The 15,732-nt window shown below is 39.4% G+C and overlaps 1 protein-coding gene across 1 annotated transcript; it reads right to left on the bottom strand.

Annotated features, from left to right (window-relative positions):
- Positions 1-251: 251 nt before the first annotated feature.
- On the bottom strand, positions 252-6,785 carry LOC134753315 (uncharacterized). Its single transcript, XM_063689166.1, has 2 exons — positions 6,651-6,785; positions 252-3,765 (listed from the first exon to the last, which is right to left on the bottom strand). The coding sequence occupies exon 2, from the start codon at positions 3,757-3,759 to the stop codon at positions 625-627; it is 3,135 nt and encodes a 1,044-aa protein (XP_063545236.1). The 5' UTR covers positions 3,760-3,765; positions 6,651-6,785; the 3' UTR covers positions 252-624.
- Between the last annotated feature and the right edge of the window lie 8,947 nt (positions 6,786-15,732).

Here is a 15,732-nt window from a genome sequence, read left to right as displayed (position 1 = left end):
GGTGTCACAATTACTTACAGGTAAACACCGCATGCATAACAAATATAAGTAAACAACTATAGAAATACCTAATATAACTATATTTCGTACATAAGTTCCGAAAAACTCATTGGTACAGTCGCCATCAGATATATCGGAGCGCCCGAGGTGCTCACAAATATCTGAACACGCCTCTATTGTCAAGGCGTTAGAGTGCGTGTTCAGATATTTTGAGCACCTCGGGCGCTCTGATATATCTGATGGCGACTGTACGACCCGGGGTTTGAACCCGCGACCTCCGGATTGTAAGTCGCACGCTCTTACCGCTAGGTCACCAGCGCTTATGCATAACGAGTATAAAGTATAAAATAAACCTTCCGGTTATATATTTTTTTACAAAAATACTTTAAAGGCACTAGGTATAAGTACTTTTTTCATTATAAATATATGTACTTACTGCCAAGCAATGCCATAAATATATATTCGTTACCAAAGGGACAAAAACAGGTCAACACTTTACTCACTTGAGAAAAAAGCTCGTGTTTACATATTTTTGTCCCTTTGCGCCATTTGTAATCCAAATTCCACAATTTTGCATCACTTTATCCAAAAGTAATCACAGTATAACATCAAATAACACATCCATTAAACATTTTTCTTCGGACTGGACAGCATTCTAGTTAAAATGTCCCTTGACGATGGCTTAGCACCTGATTTTCGATGTTCAGCTTGAAATTCTATTTCATCATCACTATCACTATCATTAATTATTTCGATGATGATATCATTATCATCATTTGAATCGTTTGCATTTTGATTTGCAGTATTAGTTGTATCATTGGAATTTAATTCATTTTCAGTTGTTTCAATCAATTTATCTTTATCATTAATATTCTGAACTTTATTATCGTCACTTGTTTCTCCATGTTCCGTTGATTCACTCTTCGCGTCTACCAACTCTTCATTATTTATGTTTTCATCTGGTATATAAGTCATGCCGAATAACTTAAGTCTCAGAAGTTGTATATCGTGTTTTAAATCATTTGCCATTTCTTCACTAAATTCATCTAAAATATCTTGGAGTTCATAATTATTGGTATCGTTATCTTCTTGTTTCTCTACATGAACTTCTACACGAACATCAAAGGAAGACACGGGGGCCAAGAGGCTGCACGACTCAGTGTCGCTATTCCATGGCTCCACTGTACCTCCTCCGTTGGTCACTGTATCGTTTACGTCAGTTTGAGGGGTAACTTCTCCAGAATTATGCCCATCAAGGTTAGAGTCTACATTATTTCGCTCTTGTGACGCTTCTTCGGTCTCCTGATTCTCTTCATCGTTAACGTCAGTTTGAGGGATAACTTCTCCAGAATTATGACTTGTAACGTTAGATTCTACACTATTTGGTTCTTCTTCGGTTCTCTGATTTTCTTCACATTGCGAACTATCTGCGCTTTGATTGTGAGTGGCTGCATGAGCCTCAAACTCTGAATATATGATCGATTTTTTACAATAATCACAAAAGACACTGACCACAGAATTTTCGAGAATTGTAATCTCCTTCCCTCTATTCATCTGCTGTGTTTCAGTGTTATCTCGAGAAGATTCCTTAGAAATTGACTTCTTTTGGATGTTTTGCAAAGCTCTGTTTATAAGTTCATCTTCCATACAGTTGAAAGTAACTGTTCTAAAATATTCGGGTCCATAAGTTTTATGGTCTTTCTCATGTTCCGTCAGAGCTACGGAAGTGAAGAAGTATATCTCGCACTCCGAGCAAAAATGGCCTGGATCCTGATTTTCCATACAAATATTATTATAACAGTGCCCTTCAACGTCTTTCGGACGAACATACTGCTCACATTTGCCGCATTGATACAGAGGTATTCCTGAAGCCATATTCGAGTTCATTTTAACACGTCTAGTGTGCTGATAAGTACTGGAAGACTGAATTCTGCCCGCGTGAGTTTCGGACAAACCTTCAAACATGTCAGACCAATTGTCCAGCAATTTAGAAGGATGGAACTTTACTATTTTGTACTCATTGTTATTGAGATGGTTCAATGTGTGATCAGCGAAGCACTGAGCTTCGAAGGAGAATTGGCAGACGGAGCAGGTCTGTGGTATGGGCGTGTAGAGAGGAAAGTGGTGGAGCTGAGCGTGCTCGATGGAGGCATCGCAAGTGGTCGCGGCTACCCCGCATTCCGCGCACTGATATATGATCAGTCCAGTCACATTTTGCTCACTCTCCCCTGCTTTCGAATCACATTCAGCGTTAGGTCCAGATTTGAGTTTGATTTCAAAGTTTCCTGGGCGAGATGTGCTTTGGAACGATGAAGCTCTCCGCTGGGGCTTGGCCTTCGTAGTACTGGTGGGCAAATCAGCCAAATGCGCCCTATTGTCAGCTCTGAACATGCACTGAAGATTATCAAGCCTTTTCAACACATCCTGATCAACTTTATGTCCTTTTAAGTAATGTCTATCCAGGCTTACGCCAGCGCCCGAAAAATCAGCCTCACACAATCTGCAAGTGCTCGGCGTGTATTTATTCTCCGCCTTTTCTTTTTGAGTTTTAAACCACGGGGCCTGACCACATTTCGTGTCAATATCAGCACGCACTAGCACGTTTCCGTTGTTAAACAGAATTTGCTCAGGATTATCAATGTCGTGTACTTTCCCGTAGTGTTTATAAATGCCTACAATATATTTGTTACAGAAACAGCATTGATACTTTTTCTGTTTTGTCTTGTTTTCTGTTTTAGGAACATGAATTTCATTTCTATGTTTATTTAAAAGCGCTTCCGTGGTGTACACTTCATTGCATTCTTGACAAGGAAATCCACCACTCCGTTTGGGTTCGCTCGCTTGGTCATTTCTTTCAAAGTTAACTTTGCTGCCATGCTTATGTTCATTCCCTGCAATAGACACTTTTTTTTTAATTGGAGTTCTTATATCGGACTGCCTGCGCTTCGGGGGCTGCGATGCAGGCAAATGGATCAAATGAGCCCCCTTCTTTGCCCTAAACACGTGTTTAAGGTTCTCTAACATATTCGGGTCAACCATATGGTTCATCACATAATGGCTTTCCAAAATCTCTCGATTTTCAAACCAAGGTTCCGCTTCGCATAATCGGCAGGTGACGTCAGTGTACCGATTCATTTTTTCTTTTTCTTTTAAAAACCACGGAGCCTTCCCTTTGTCTGGGTTTATAGAAGAATGTACCAGTACATTCCCGTTGTCAAACATTATTTGCTCGGGACTTTCAATCTTGTGTTTAGTAATGTAATGATCGTAAATGGCTATGCATTCTTTGTCGCAAAAAGCGCACTTAGATCTCGGAGATTTTGTTTTTTCTGTAGAGTTATGCCTTTTCCAATGTGTTTCAAGTGCCGCATGGGAGGCGCACATGTATTCACATTCTTCGCATTCAAAAACTTCAGTCTCCACGAGCCTTTTACGTTTAACCGGATGTGCTTTTTCAACGTGTCTTTTTAAACCCCATTTATTGGCGTAAGTTCGAGAGCAAAGTTCACAAATATTCTTTCCTTTTTCCGGAGTTTTACGTTTCCCATTTAGTTGTTCTGAGACATGACCACTGGCTGTCCCAGGTTGGTCAGTTTGGTCGAATTGGACGCTGGAGAGGAGCACCTGAATGGCGTCTGTTGGGGGGTCAGGTAAATTAGCCAGTTGGGACAAGCCCTGGACCATACCGAAGGCGTCCATCAAGACATGGCCCGCGACGGAGCCTTTGACGCACGGCTCCACTTCCATTGACGCACCCATCTTGAGCTGTGTACAAACAAAATATCATATTATGTATCGAAATCCTTCAACTCTTCTCATTCTCATTGTTGAATGTTGAGGATTATATTTATTTATTTTTTATATTATTTATAAAAAAAACTCTTGCGGGCTTACAGTTGACCCCAAAACGGTCACAAGATAAGATTATGACCCAGGTGAGTGGTGAGTTTCAACAAGTGAGGTCAAAATACTTGTGTGCCGCGGTGCACACTGCCGCCAAATGCACACTTCATCAGGCCATCCATCCTATAGAATAAACAATCTACTCTACCCTAACCATATATGCTTAGGGTAGAGATTTAGATACCTAATTCTAAAAATACCTGCTTCAATGTAGTAAACATCCGTGATGTAAATGTCGATAATTTATTCGCACAGAGATTAGACACTGAACTGATGCCGCTTCCCTCTCAACCGTGCGAGGTAAGGGTGTTAAAAAACAATAATCAAGTGTTAAAAACTAGACGCATTGGAAAATCATGCGTAATAAACACACAACATTTACCGTAATCCGTTAAATTTAATGTAACTGGTATAGTTTTATTATAAAATGGCTAACTTTGTTTAGTAATATTAAATTCCCGGCCATTTTTGCCTCCTTGTTCGTATTAAGTAATAACAAGTACAACACACCAAGCCACACTCGAATAACATAAAATGCTATCCTTAAACAAACAGCACTTAATGATTTCAAGGACAGTTATTTACTCCTACTTCCTGTTCCATAGATAAGAGCCCAGAGCCCACAATATTCATTTGTAGATTCAATGTTATCATTTTGATCTGTTCGGGTAGTTCAGAATCACTTCCGAGTTACGGATGATTTCGAAAACGGACACTGATATGATGGGTGAAATCACATACCTAATGTTGTAGTGGCCCACTAAGGAACAATCTAAAACTTGAATGCCTTTGAAAACCTTTACACCCAATTAGGTGTTGAATTAAAAAAAAAACTTACATATTGAAACTACAACAATTGAAGCATATAGGTATGATTCAAATTTCAAAGTGGTAGGTACATCATATCAGTTTATGCTGCGAGATATCTCTCAATATCTAAGCAAGGACCTATATTATGAATAACACTGTTACATAAGGGTTCTTCTGTTTAGATAAGATGTTGTATTTGACTTATTACTACACTGCACCAATTATGTTTGCTAAAAGTTAATAAAAAGACAATCTTAAGTCCCCAGTAAGCTCGGCCGAATTTCACCTTCGCATACAAACGGAGTTACGTTCTCATTTTATAACTACGTGTTGGATTGTAATGAAACTGCACATACAATGACATGAGGTATATCTAGTCCTGTTATTAATTTATATAGCTCCAGTTTATAAAACAAACGAAATAGAGCGAAAACAAGTTTTGTATGGTTTTTTTTTTAATTACGGTATCTGAAGCTACATAAACTAATTACGGGACTAGATATACCTTATCCTATTGTAAATGAAAATGAAAGTTTATTAATAACAATCGTTACAGGTCTGATTATGTGTTATACATATTAAACCTACAATCTACATACACGTGGTAAAGTTGAGGTTTTTTAGGCAGACAGTCTTAATGACAATTATATTTACAATTAATCACATATATGTTTATTTGTTACATTCATCTAACTATATTATATTTAGAATTTATAATTATTTATATGTTTCATGTATTGATTTATATATTTCAAATTCATAATTTATCATTATATTATAAGGTAAGTGGCATGTCAAAAAATTTATTGTAGTCATAGAACATATTAGTAAGAAGCCACTTGTTTAGCCTAGATTTAAAACCGGCGGTGGAAGATGCATTTCTGACGCATTCCGGGAGGCGGTTAAATACTGATGATGATTAACTTAGTTCTCGAAAAATAAACAAAGGAAGGGATGTAGTGTATTGACGCTTCGAGCGCTTACGTCATGGTGACGTCACTGACAGTTAGGGTCAGTCGATATTGTACCGTGAGCAGAGCCGGACGTACCGTGTGATGTTTGTGTTGGCGAATCGTTGGAAATACATTACATCGTATGATACACTGAGGTAAATACAGTACATTACAGTCAAAGTCCAGTATTTTGATGTTGAATTAAGGGTTACTATATAAGAATGGCTGAATCAAAAATATCTTCATGCTTGAACAGTATGCAAGTACTTCACTAACATTGTACAGAATTGATTTCACATCACTATCTATTTAGTAACTTCAGTTTTTTTTTGTTTTTTTTTAGTCCATCTGGACAGGCTAAAGCTCTAAGCCATACTGCCTTCACTGAGTTAAAATGAGTCCCAAGTGACAAGTGTCTTGTTGGGACTTGGGCCAAGTCCCAACAAGACGACAATATGTGATAAATTACAGTAGGTAAGTATGAAAATATAGTTGGTCAAACCAAATAAGAACAAAAAAAAACTATACTCATACTTCTCTTTTGGGTGCTAGTACTAGTGTAAGACAAAGATAGTATGATTTTCTTTGTCTATGTTTGAAATGAGACAGTCCTTCAAACAAACTATATCAACATATGAAAATATCAACAAGTCTTATAGACTAAATACGAATAAAATTAAACACATAAGAACTGTTTTACATAGATCCGGCGTATAATTTTGTATAATTCTACAAAAAAAATATTACCTCAAATATCGAACATTAATAGAAAGATGAGGAAAAATGTTTTCAATTTTTATTCCTAATGGTTGATTCAGTTGATTGCACGTCCCACCACTCCCGAGTTCCACACAAAACAACAATGTTTGTGTTATCTTTTCAGGCATGCACACACTTTTTAACTACGCAATTCTATTTCACGACACCTTATTTTAGGCTTTAGGTGTCTTATTACTACAATACAGTAAAGCAAACTTGAATTACCTTGTGGTATCTGGATACCGGTCAGCCGGTCACAACATAATATTTCCATGCATTTATTTTACTAGTGCGTAGAGCGACAGCGCCTTATACCAAACAAAGTTTCCAACCAAATGACAGAAGAAGTGAAACTAGTGAAAGTCAAAAGTTGTCAAAAGTGACTGTGACTGACAGAACAACAGAATGACACTTGGATGTCTTGGATTGACAGTAACGTCATGAAGTGCCGCCATGACATAGAAGGTAGGATCCTATAGAAGTGGCCTACCGCGTGCGCCCGTGAGGGACAGAACATACGTAATGCGACAATATGGTGCGCGTGCCGCGGCTGCTGCAGGACACCATCGCTAGCGCGGACTTCTGGCCGAAGGGTGTGGTGTTTCGGCGGTTCCGGGGCAACTTGCCGAATTCTACACCAAGTCAGACGACGCAACGGAGCCACGCTGTTATGTCGTCGCCCAAATCTTAAATACTTAAATTTTTGTGTTTTCTCGTAGGGTATTGTATCTTTGTATTTTTATTTGTTTTGTAGTTCGCAGTGCCTTGGTAGTAATACTGTAATGCTCTGTAACTGACTTGAAGAATAAAAAATAAAAAAATATGATTGGTCGAGTAGATTTGTAGCCCACCATAAACAATACAAATTTACGGTGCGGAATAAAAATAATTGTGAGACTGTAACAAGCACAAACAATAATAACGCTTTCTCTGCTACTCCTACTGAAAGATACATAAGACTATCCCGTTCTGACAGTTCTCCCCACTACTCATGCTTAATCATAGACATAGTATATATATACAAGTAGTTATAGACATGAAACCGAGCGACCAGGGGTAAGAGAAAGACATATTCATGTATTGACAGTTTCAGGTATGGCAGCATAATCCGTTTTCTCTTTCACTCTTATATATTTCGGTATTTCACCATCGCCTCGGTCGGTGATAAAGACAAAGCACGGCACTATTTTCTCTTTCCTCTTATAGGAATCGCAATAAGACTATCTTTCTCTATCAAAGAGTGTCAGGCCACTTGCATCTTTTTAAGGAGACTCCACACTCATGCGCGTATCACGGTGCGAAGCGGCGAACGCGAGTGTGGAGTCTAGTTAGCTTATCAGCGAAATCGACTCCACACTCGCGTTCGCGGCTTCGCCCCGCGTAGTGTGGAGCGAGCTTTACATGTAATGTTTTTGATGGGATATAACTTTCCACAAACGAACTTTGGTGTTGGTGGATTAACCGGAACTCTATTTTCAACTCCTGTGGCCGCCTCTCCCCTAGCCGCCTACGGTATATAAATGAGACCGTAAAAAGGGGAAAGGCGGCAACAAATATAATGTTACTATGGGTGTAAAAGTTATAGAATGCTTAGCATACATACCTTCATATACTATGAAGGATTCTTCATCCTCGCTCTCTCTGGACCTCTGCTCTACTCCAGGGCCAGAGGAGCCTCAGTCTCTGCTTCGCTTAATTTATGGCGGCTGTATTATCGCACCGAGATCTGTGGGTGAAATTGCTCTATGAACATGGTATTCTCCTAACAATTAACCCCACACATAAATATAACATCTTTACTAGCGAGCCACATCTTACCCGGCCGGATGTAGGATATATCAGCTACCAATGTAGCCGCCCTTCGCAAAGTGTGTGCTCAGTACATGCATAATACGTGCTGATAATGGAATACCAAGCGACCGTAGTCATCTCTGCACTCCTGCACAGGATAAAGGAGAACCTAGCAGCCAAGGCCACAGAACTTCTAGAGTCGGCCACCGTTGTGGTCACTCTTACATATTGATAAAGGAGACGTCAGCAGCCGAAGCCACCCCTCTCCTACATAATCTATAAATTACCTAGTCCGCCTTACCTAAGATGGGCTCCACACAACTTCCACGGCGGAGACCGTAGCAAGTTGTACTCACACAAACTTATTGCTTCCACGGCGGAGACCGTGGCAAGCCGAAACAAATAAGGAGATAATCGTATAGAGAAACCATACCACCACTGCGAGCCACTAAGCAGATAAAATACTTAGCTTTAGATGATTCTGGACAGCTGTAGACTTCCTCACTTTATATCACTTTCGAGAACTCGCGCGCCTTGCTCATTCACACGCGCCATATTGTCTTTTTACTGCTTTAACCTTCACATCGGATTAACTTACCACAATTCCACCTAGAGGGCGCTGTTAGGTGTTGCCGCAAGGAAATTCGTCTTGGGCGTTATAAATTCGCGTCTGTCGCGACACTCCCCGCCTCAGGCAGAAGCACAGCGACTAGATTGCTGGTCCATTCTTTAATCTTTTCAAGGGCCCGAAGAGCTGCGGCTCTTTTAGGTCTTGATTCGTCTTCTTGTCCTTCTGGCGCAATTTCCTCCAAGTGGTGTAGCTCGGGATCAGTGTGGTCGTAATACTCGGGGTCGACGACCGCGAGTGGTTCTGGTTCGGACATAGACTTAGGCTTAGGCTCGTTTAACTTACTAGATGTAGACTCTACTACTTGTTTGAAGGAACTCCTTTCCTCTACTGGCGAGGCATAGGGTAGAACTTCTTCTTCTGGATCATCTCTAGCTGTTACTGGAGGGAATCTTTGTTCAGAAGGAGACTCAGCAACGTCTTGGACGTCAACGTTCCCGCAAGATGGAGGTGGAAGGTCAGGAAGCTGCAGAGGTTCTTCTGCGCTTTCGTTATAAGGTGATGTTTGTTTACAGTGTTCTTCTCCCTCTTCGATCTCTAAAGGGTAGAGATGCGTGATAGATCTTGTGTATTCGGTATCTCCTACTCGTACCGTGGCAACCCTACATAATCCATCGGCGCTTTCCCTTAAAGATACTATTTTCCCAACTTTCCAGTTGATCCTATTCCTCGTGTCACCTTTAATCTGCACGATTTGACCTATCTTCGGTTCTAACTTTGAAGTCACCCTAGGTTCTTTAGGGTGGTGGGAATATCTTTCTCTCAAATTTAGGAGGTACCTGTTCTCAAACATCTCTTTAAACTCTCGTAGAATTATCTGTGCTTTCTTCCAACCTTTAATTAGGTTATCTTTAGTCACCGTCCCTTGTGACGTAGGATCCTTATTCGACGTTTCCATAGTAATACACTTTCCCATGGTAAGGAAGTCTGATGGTTTTAGTACATGATCAGGCTCTGAATCCACGTATGTTAATGGTCTTGTGTTCAGAACTGCTTCAATTTCTTTTACCGCTGTAACGAGCTGGCTGTCGTTCAATAGATGTTTCTGTAAAGTTTTCTTCATACAGTTCTTAACTAAACCGACCAATCTTTCGTAGAAACCTCCATGCCATGGTGCTAACTGTGGTATAAATTTCCATCTTATCTCCTTATCTAAGCAGTATGGGATCTGAAGAATCTCTGAGAGTAACTTATAGTGAGCCGCGTTATCAGACGTTATCAAAGAAGGTACTCCTCTTGTTGAGATCATTCTACGTAAGGCCATTAAACCTTCTTCCGCCGTTAGGTCCTTTACAACTTCTAGATGAATGGCTCTTACAGCTAAACATGTGTAGAGGCTAATCCACCTTTTGCAACTGCCATTCCCATTGTTAACTAGAAGTGGTCCCAGGTAGTCTGTGCCAACGTATGTAAATGGAGAACTATAATTAACCCTCTCTTTCGGTAAAGCAGGAGTTTCCGGTAGTTTATATGGCCCTCCGTCATGTTTCTTACATTCAGGACATTTCCTCAAAATATTTTGAACTTTGCTTCTTCCTTGTGGTATCCAGTAAGTTTCCCTTATCTTGCTTAACGTGTGACTCACGCCAACATGCATATTTTCTCGATGAATCTTCATTATAGTTTCGTTGGTGAAGTCTGAATTTTTCGGTATAAGTATAGGGTAGCGTTTATCAAATGACCAGTCTGCATGTTTCATACGACCTTTACATCTTAGTAAGTCATCTATGTCTTTAAATACGCCTAAATTCAAACTTAAACTAGTTACTTTTCCTTCTACCTCTAGAGGAAAGTATTCAGCTTGAATTTCTTTCAACCTTAGAAACTTATCATCTGGCGTCTGATCATTTTCTTGTGCGGTTACTTCTTTTGCGGTTGCACTATGTCTCGTTTCCATCAGACTAACATCGGGTATGTCTGGATCAACTGTTTCCATCGGTTCTTCTTCTTGGATTCCAAGACCCTCCCCAATCAAGAGAGAACTGGTTGGTCCACTGCTAGTTGTAGTTGGCCACGTCTTAGGATCTTCTACTATAAATTGTGGACCAGTCAGCCATTTCTCTCTGTCCTCTCTCGAACAGGTGGGTCTGGTGCCTACGTCTGCTGGATTCAGGTCTGTTGAAAGGTATCTGATCTCCAGATCTTTATTCTTTCTGATTTCTTCTACCCGCCTGGCAACGAAGGGTGGCAACAGTTTATCAGATTTGCACCATTCTACAACAATCTGGCTGTCGGTCCACAAGACTTGCCTTACTATCTTCTGCTGAAGAAACTTAAGAACGAACTTTATTAGCCTACTGCCAATCAGTACTCCTAAAAGTTCCAGACGGGGTATCTTGAGACTCTCCTGGTCTTTTACCGGTATCAGACGGGATTTTCCCATAATGAAACTTCTCTTTGAACCGCAAACTAAAAAAACTGATGCTGCATAAGCCTGTAGAGAGGCATCTGTGAAACAGTGTAGTTGGTAGTTCCTTTCCATTGGTGTCTTTATGTAGCATCTGTCCACCGACACTTCTCCAATGGCTTTCAAATTCTGTCGGATTATGTTCCATTCTTCCGTTAGTTCGCTTGATAACGGTGAGTCCCATAATACTCCAGCCTTCCAAAGTCTTTGTAGAAAAAGTTTAGACGCTAGGGTATAGGGTGCAGCATAACCACATGGATCGTAGATTGATGCGATAGTCTTCAGTACTCCTCTTTTTGTTACCGCTTCCTCTTGCAAGTTAGGCTTCAACTGAAGAGTATCCCTTTTGATGTCCCATTCTAACCCAAGTACCTTTACTTTATCTTTTTTATATGTATCAGAAACCTTCTTCATGAATTCCTTAGAATTCGAACTCCAATCCCTGAGTGACATTGAAATATCTTGAAAAGACCCTTTTAGGTTTCTGTAGAGCTCCATCGCTTCATCCGTAGTGTTGGAACCCGATACAAAGTTATCTACATATATGTCATTCGCTTTCTGTTTGACTTGTTGGTCTTCCGCTTTGGACAGGTGGTGTTTGATAGTTGCATTAAGTAAAAACGGTGAAGAAATGACGCCGAATGGTACTCTACAAAATCTAAGGTATAGTAGGTTGTCCTGAGATACCGGTTTAGAGGTATCTTTGAGCCACAAGAATCTGGTAACATCACGATCCTTTTCATGCAACGCCATCTGTAAAAAAGCTTTCTCAATATCTGAGGTTAAACCTATTTGATGGGTTCTAAATTTTATAAGTAAGCCAGTGAGGTCTTCTAACATGAGTGGTCCTCTGTACAAACATTCGTTCAGACTTTTCGTATCCTTGCTACTCTTAGAGCTAGCATCATAAACTATCCTCATAGGTTTCCCTCGATGATGTACTCCGTGGAAAGGTAAGTAATGCACGAGGTTACCCATTGACATTCTTGAAGTAGGTACTATTTCTATTATACCTTTATCTAATTGTTGTTTAAGAGTATCGCTATACGCTAGTAACGTGTCTTGATCCATACGCTTCAATAAGCTTGATAAGCGACCAAAGGCCATTCCAAAATTGTTAGGTAAGTCAGGTGGATAAGTTATCCAAGGCCAGCTTACCGTGTAACGATTATTTAGGTTAACTGTAGTATCGTTGAAATACTTGATCGCTTCTTCTTCTCTAGTTGCTCTTGGGGAATCACTGATACCTATACATTCTAGTTCCCAAAGGCTCTTTATGTCAGCATCACAAAGAGGTGGGTCTGGTTGATGAAGCTTCGTTTCAATGCAAGTCTGAGTGTAAGTCACTACGTACGGTTCGTCACTAAGTTGTGATTCTGTTCTACCACTTATTATCCAACCAAGGGCAGAGTCGATCAGAAACAGGTTACTGTCCAATTGTACTTTCTTCTCATAGGTTATGTTACAATAGTACTCGTTTCCGACCAGAATCTGTACTGGTCCGCTTAACGAACCGTCATCCGCTAGTACATATGTCTCCGGTAAGTCCTTCATCTTGACATTAGGTATGTACCCTCTTGAAATACGTTCTACGCAGTTAACCCGTATAACTATCTTCTTATTTGTTCTTGACAGCAACTGTAGAGTGACTATAGGGCTGTGTATTTCTTTAGGAGGATCATCACCAAAGGTGAACACTACTAAATGACTTTCTTCTTCGACGGGAAGCTTCAATTCTTTGGCCGTTTGAAACGTGACATAGGAGCGTTGAGAACCGGGATCTAAAAGAAGTCTATATTTATATTGTTTATTTTTATCATCTAAGGGGTTTGCATAAACTATTGCTGTTTGGAGCGTTGTAATACCCTCTTCTAGGACAGTCACAACTGTTTCTTCACCGGGCCTTCCTTCTGAAAATTTAAAGGACATAAAGCTCGGTTATGCAGTACTTCACCGTGGCAAACGGTACACTTACGACCGATCTTGCAATCTTTCATAAAGTGATTTAACTTAAAACATAGGAAGCATCGTTTTCCTAGTCGTTTCTTTCTTTCTACCAAGGTAGTAGCTTCAGTGCATTTGTCATTAAAGTGATTCCCTTTGCAAAAGACGCATACCCATTCTTTCTTCTCTCCAGAGGGGCCTGGCTGAGGTTCGGATTGACCTTTATTTGAAGTTTGAGTTTGGTTCGGTCTGTTCCCTTTATTCTGTTTCTTAAAACCAATAAACTTCTTGATCTGCACCGATCTTCTATCAAAGCCTCCTTGTTGGTTTTGTTTCTTCTGGTTACTGTGTTGTGGTTGGGGTTGGTTTGCGTATTTCGCACGTTTTGCGTTTATATGAAGAGTTCCAACGGTACTATCTTCCGTTTCATGAGGGCGTTTCCTGCCCGAGATCCTTTCTGAATCCTCCTTAGCGGTGATAATTCTATCTAACTGGCCTCTGAGTTCCTGTATAGATTCATCATTAACTTTTAGTTTTATTTCGTATACTAGTTCCGAAGGAAATTTCTCCAATAGCATGAATCGTAGATGATTGTGGTTAATATCTTCACCTAACGACTCTAAAATTTTAAGATGCTTCTCAATTTCGTTGAATGTCTTCCTGCAATCTTCAGCGGAGCCTTTTGCCATCTTAACCTTATATAGTGCAGCATAGTGTGCATCTATTAAATGAGACGTCTTGCCAAACCGCTCTTTCAATATCGAAACTGCGATATCATAGTTGGCATTAGTAGTTGACAGTCCGTCAATGGCTTTCTTGGCATCTCCTGCCACTGAAGTCTTAAGATATGATGTCCACTTCAGGCAGGTTCCTTGAATCGATGTTGCTTCTGAAGACGTCCCAGAATTCACACCAGGCTAGTACGTCCCCGCTGTACACCGGCAGTTGAAGTTTAGGAAGTCGGCACGAGGAGTTCGGTTCTGTTAGTTTCTCGGAAGGTTTGTTCGTCGAAGTCACTTGGTCGATCTTCACCTTAAGCTCCGCTAAAGTCTCCTCGGCTTGAAGTTGTACTTCACTTATTAAGCAGATTTCATCGGACGCGGGAGTCGAAGCTAGTCTGAAATATTCTATCAGGTCGCTGCCAAGCCTTTTCAGAGACGCTTCCAATTTACTGTATGCAATTTGAGCCTGCATTAAGTTTTCTGAATTTACTATATCAGGAATTATTTCTAAGTCCGTAGTGAGTTTGTCGTTAATGAGCCTAAGCCTTCTTAAAAGAATGTCGTCCATTTTGATGTTTTGTTTAAGCTTTAGTCTTGTCTAAGCCTGTAAAGTACAGAGACAAACCTATATAACCTAAATTCCTTTAATCTAAAATTTTAATGATATTAACTCAATAATTTTATTTTATAATAATTTAGTTTTATTAATTTTTTAGTAATTTCATTCATTATTTATTTTAATAAAATCAAATATTGAAATCAAGGTTCAACTAAAGACCCTTACAAGCCTTTCAAATTTGAAACTTAAAGAGATAAAGTTGAATCCAATTTACTTTATCTAATTAAAATCATTGACTTAATCGAATAAAAGTTTCCTTCAAAATTACCATGAAAGAAGACAAAATAAAAGTGATTAACAACATAACATACATACTGACATATGAATGTGCTCGGCGACCTATCTTTCTTTTATATCATTTATAGGTTCCACCAGGCCAAGCCTGAGGCCTTGTTAAAATCAGTAAGTGACTATGACGTTTGTACACTGTTACCACAATACAAGATCTACCGTTAACGTTAGCTACCACTTGAACTCTTGAAATAATTATTATTATTTTATTTGCTTCACTTGTTTGATTATTTATTGGTATTTGAACACTTGAAAGAAACACTTATTCAATAAATCCAGGAACACATAATTATAATTATAATACCTGCAAAGAAAGTGTCAGCTTATATCTATACACAGCACAATTGTTATGAATGATATAATATAACATAACCTGGCCTTTCGTAGCTAATTTATGTAAAATAAATTGGGTATAAATTCCCTCAAGTAATTTTAGTTCAAATGACAGGTACTAAATCTTTCCATATCTGTGATTATTCAAAATAACCTCAAATAAAACTTTACTTATGAACTCATAAGATCAATTAGAAGGGAAGTTAACTGTATTTTGAATTTCCAATAAGAGTATAATGAAATGGAAAAATACCGAACTATCTATCTTAGAACCCGTGAGAATGTTCTAAAAGGTCCTGTAACTTGTGAAAATATTAAGATCCGCCATGTTCTAGAAGTTTCTACGACTGAACTTTATTACCATACCGTATAAGCTTATTTCATCTCGTAAATTTCTAGAAAGTTAAAACAATTCAATAAAAGGATGAAATAGACCCGTAATTCACACAATAACGAAAGAAACTTCATTAAATTTAATACTTTTCTTTGTTTTAACCTTAAAATAATCATGGCCACCGCATGGTTGTCCTCGACCACGCCGGTGTAAATGATGATCCTGTACCTATATTTTA

This window comes from Cydia strobilella, chromosome 26 (assembly GCF_947568885.1).
Source record: "Cydia strobilella chromosome 26, ilCydStro3.1, whole genome shotgun sequence".
Classification (NCBI taxonomy): Eukaryota; Metazoa; Arthropoda; class Insecta; order Lepidoptera; family Tortricidae; genus Cydia; species Cydia strobilella.
The sequence above is the reverse complement of the archived record's forward strand: the minus strand, read 5'-3'. Positions and strand labels throughout refer to the sequence as shown.

Coding starts and splice junctions, on each gene's coding strand:
- LOC134753315 (XM_063689166.1), bottom strand. CDS start 3,759: ATGGGTGCGTCAATGGAAGTGGAGCCGTGCGTCAAAGGCTCCGTCGCG.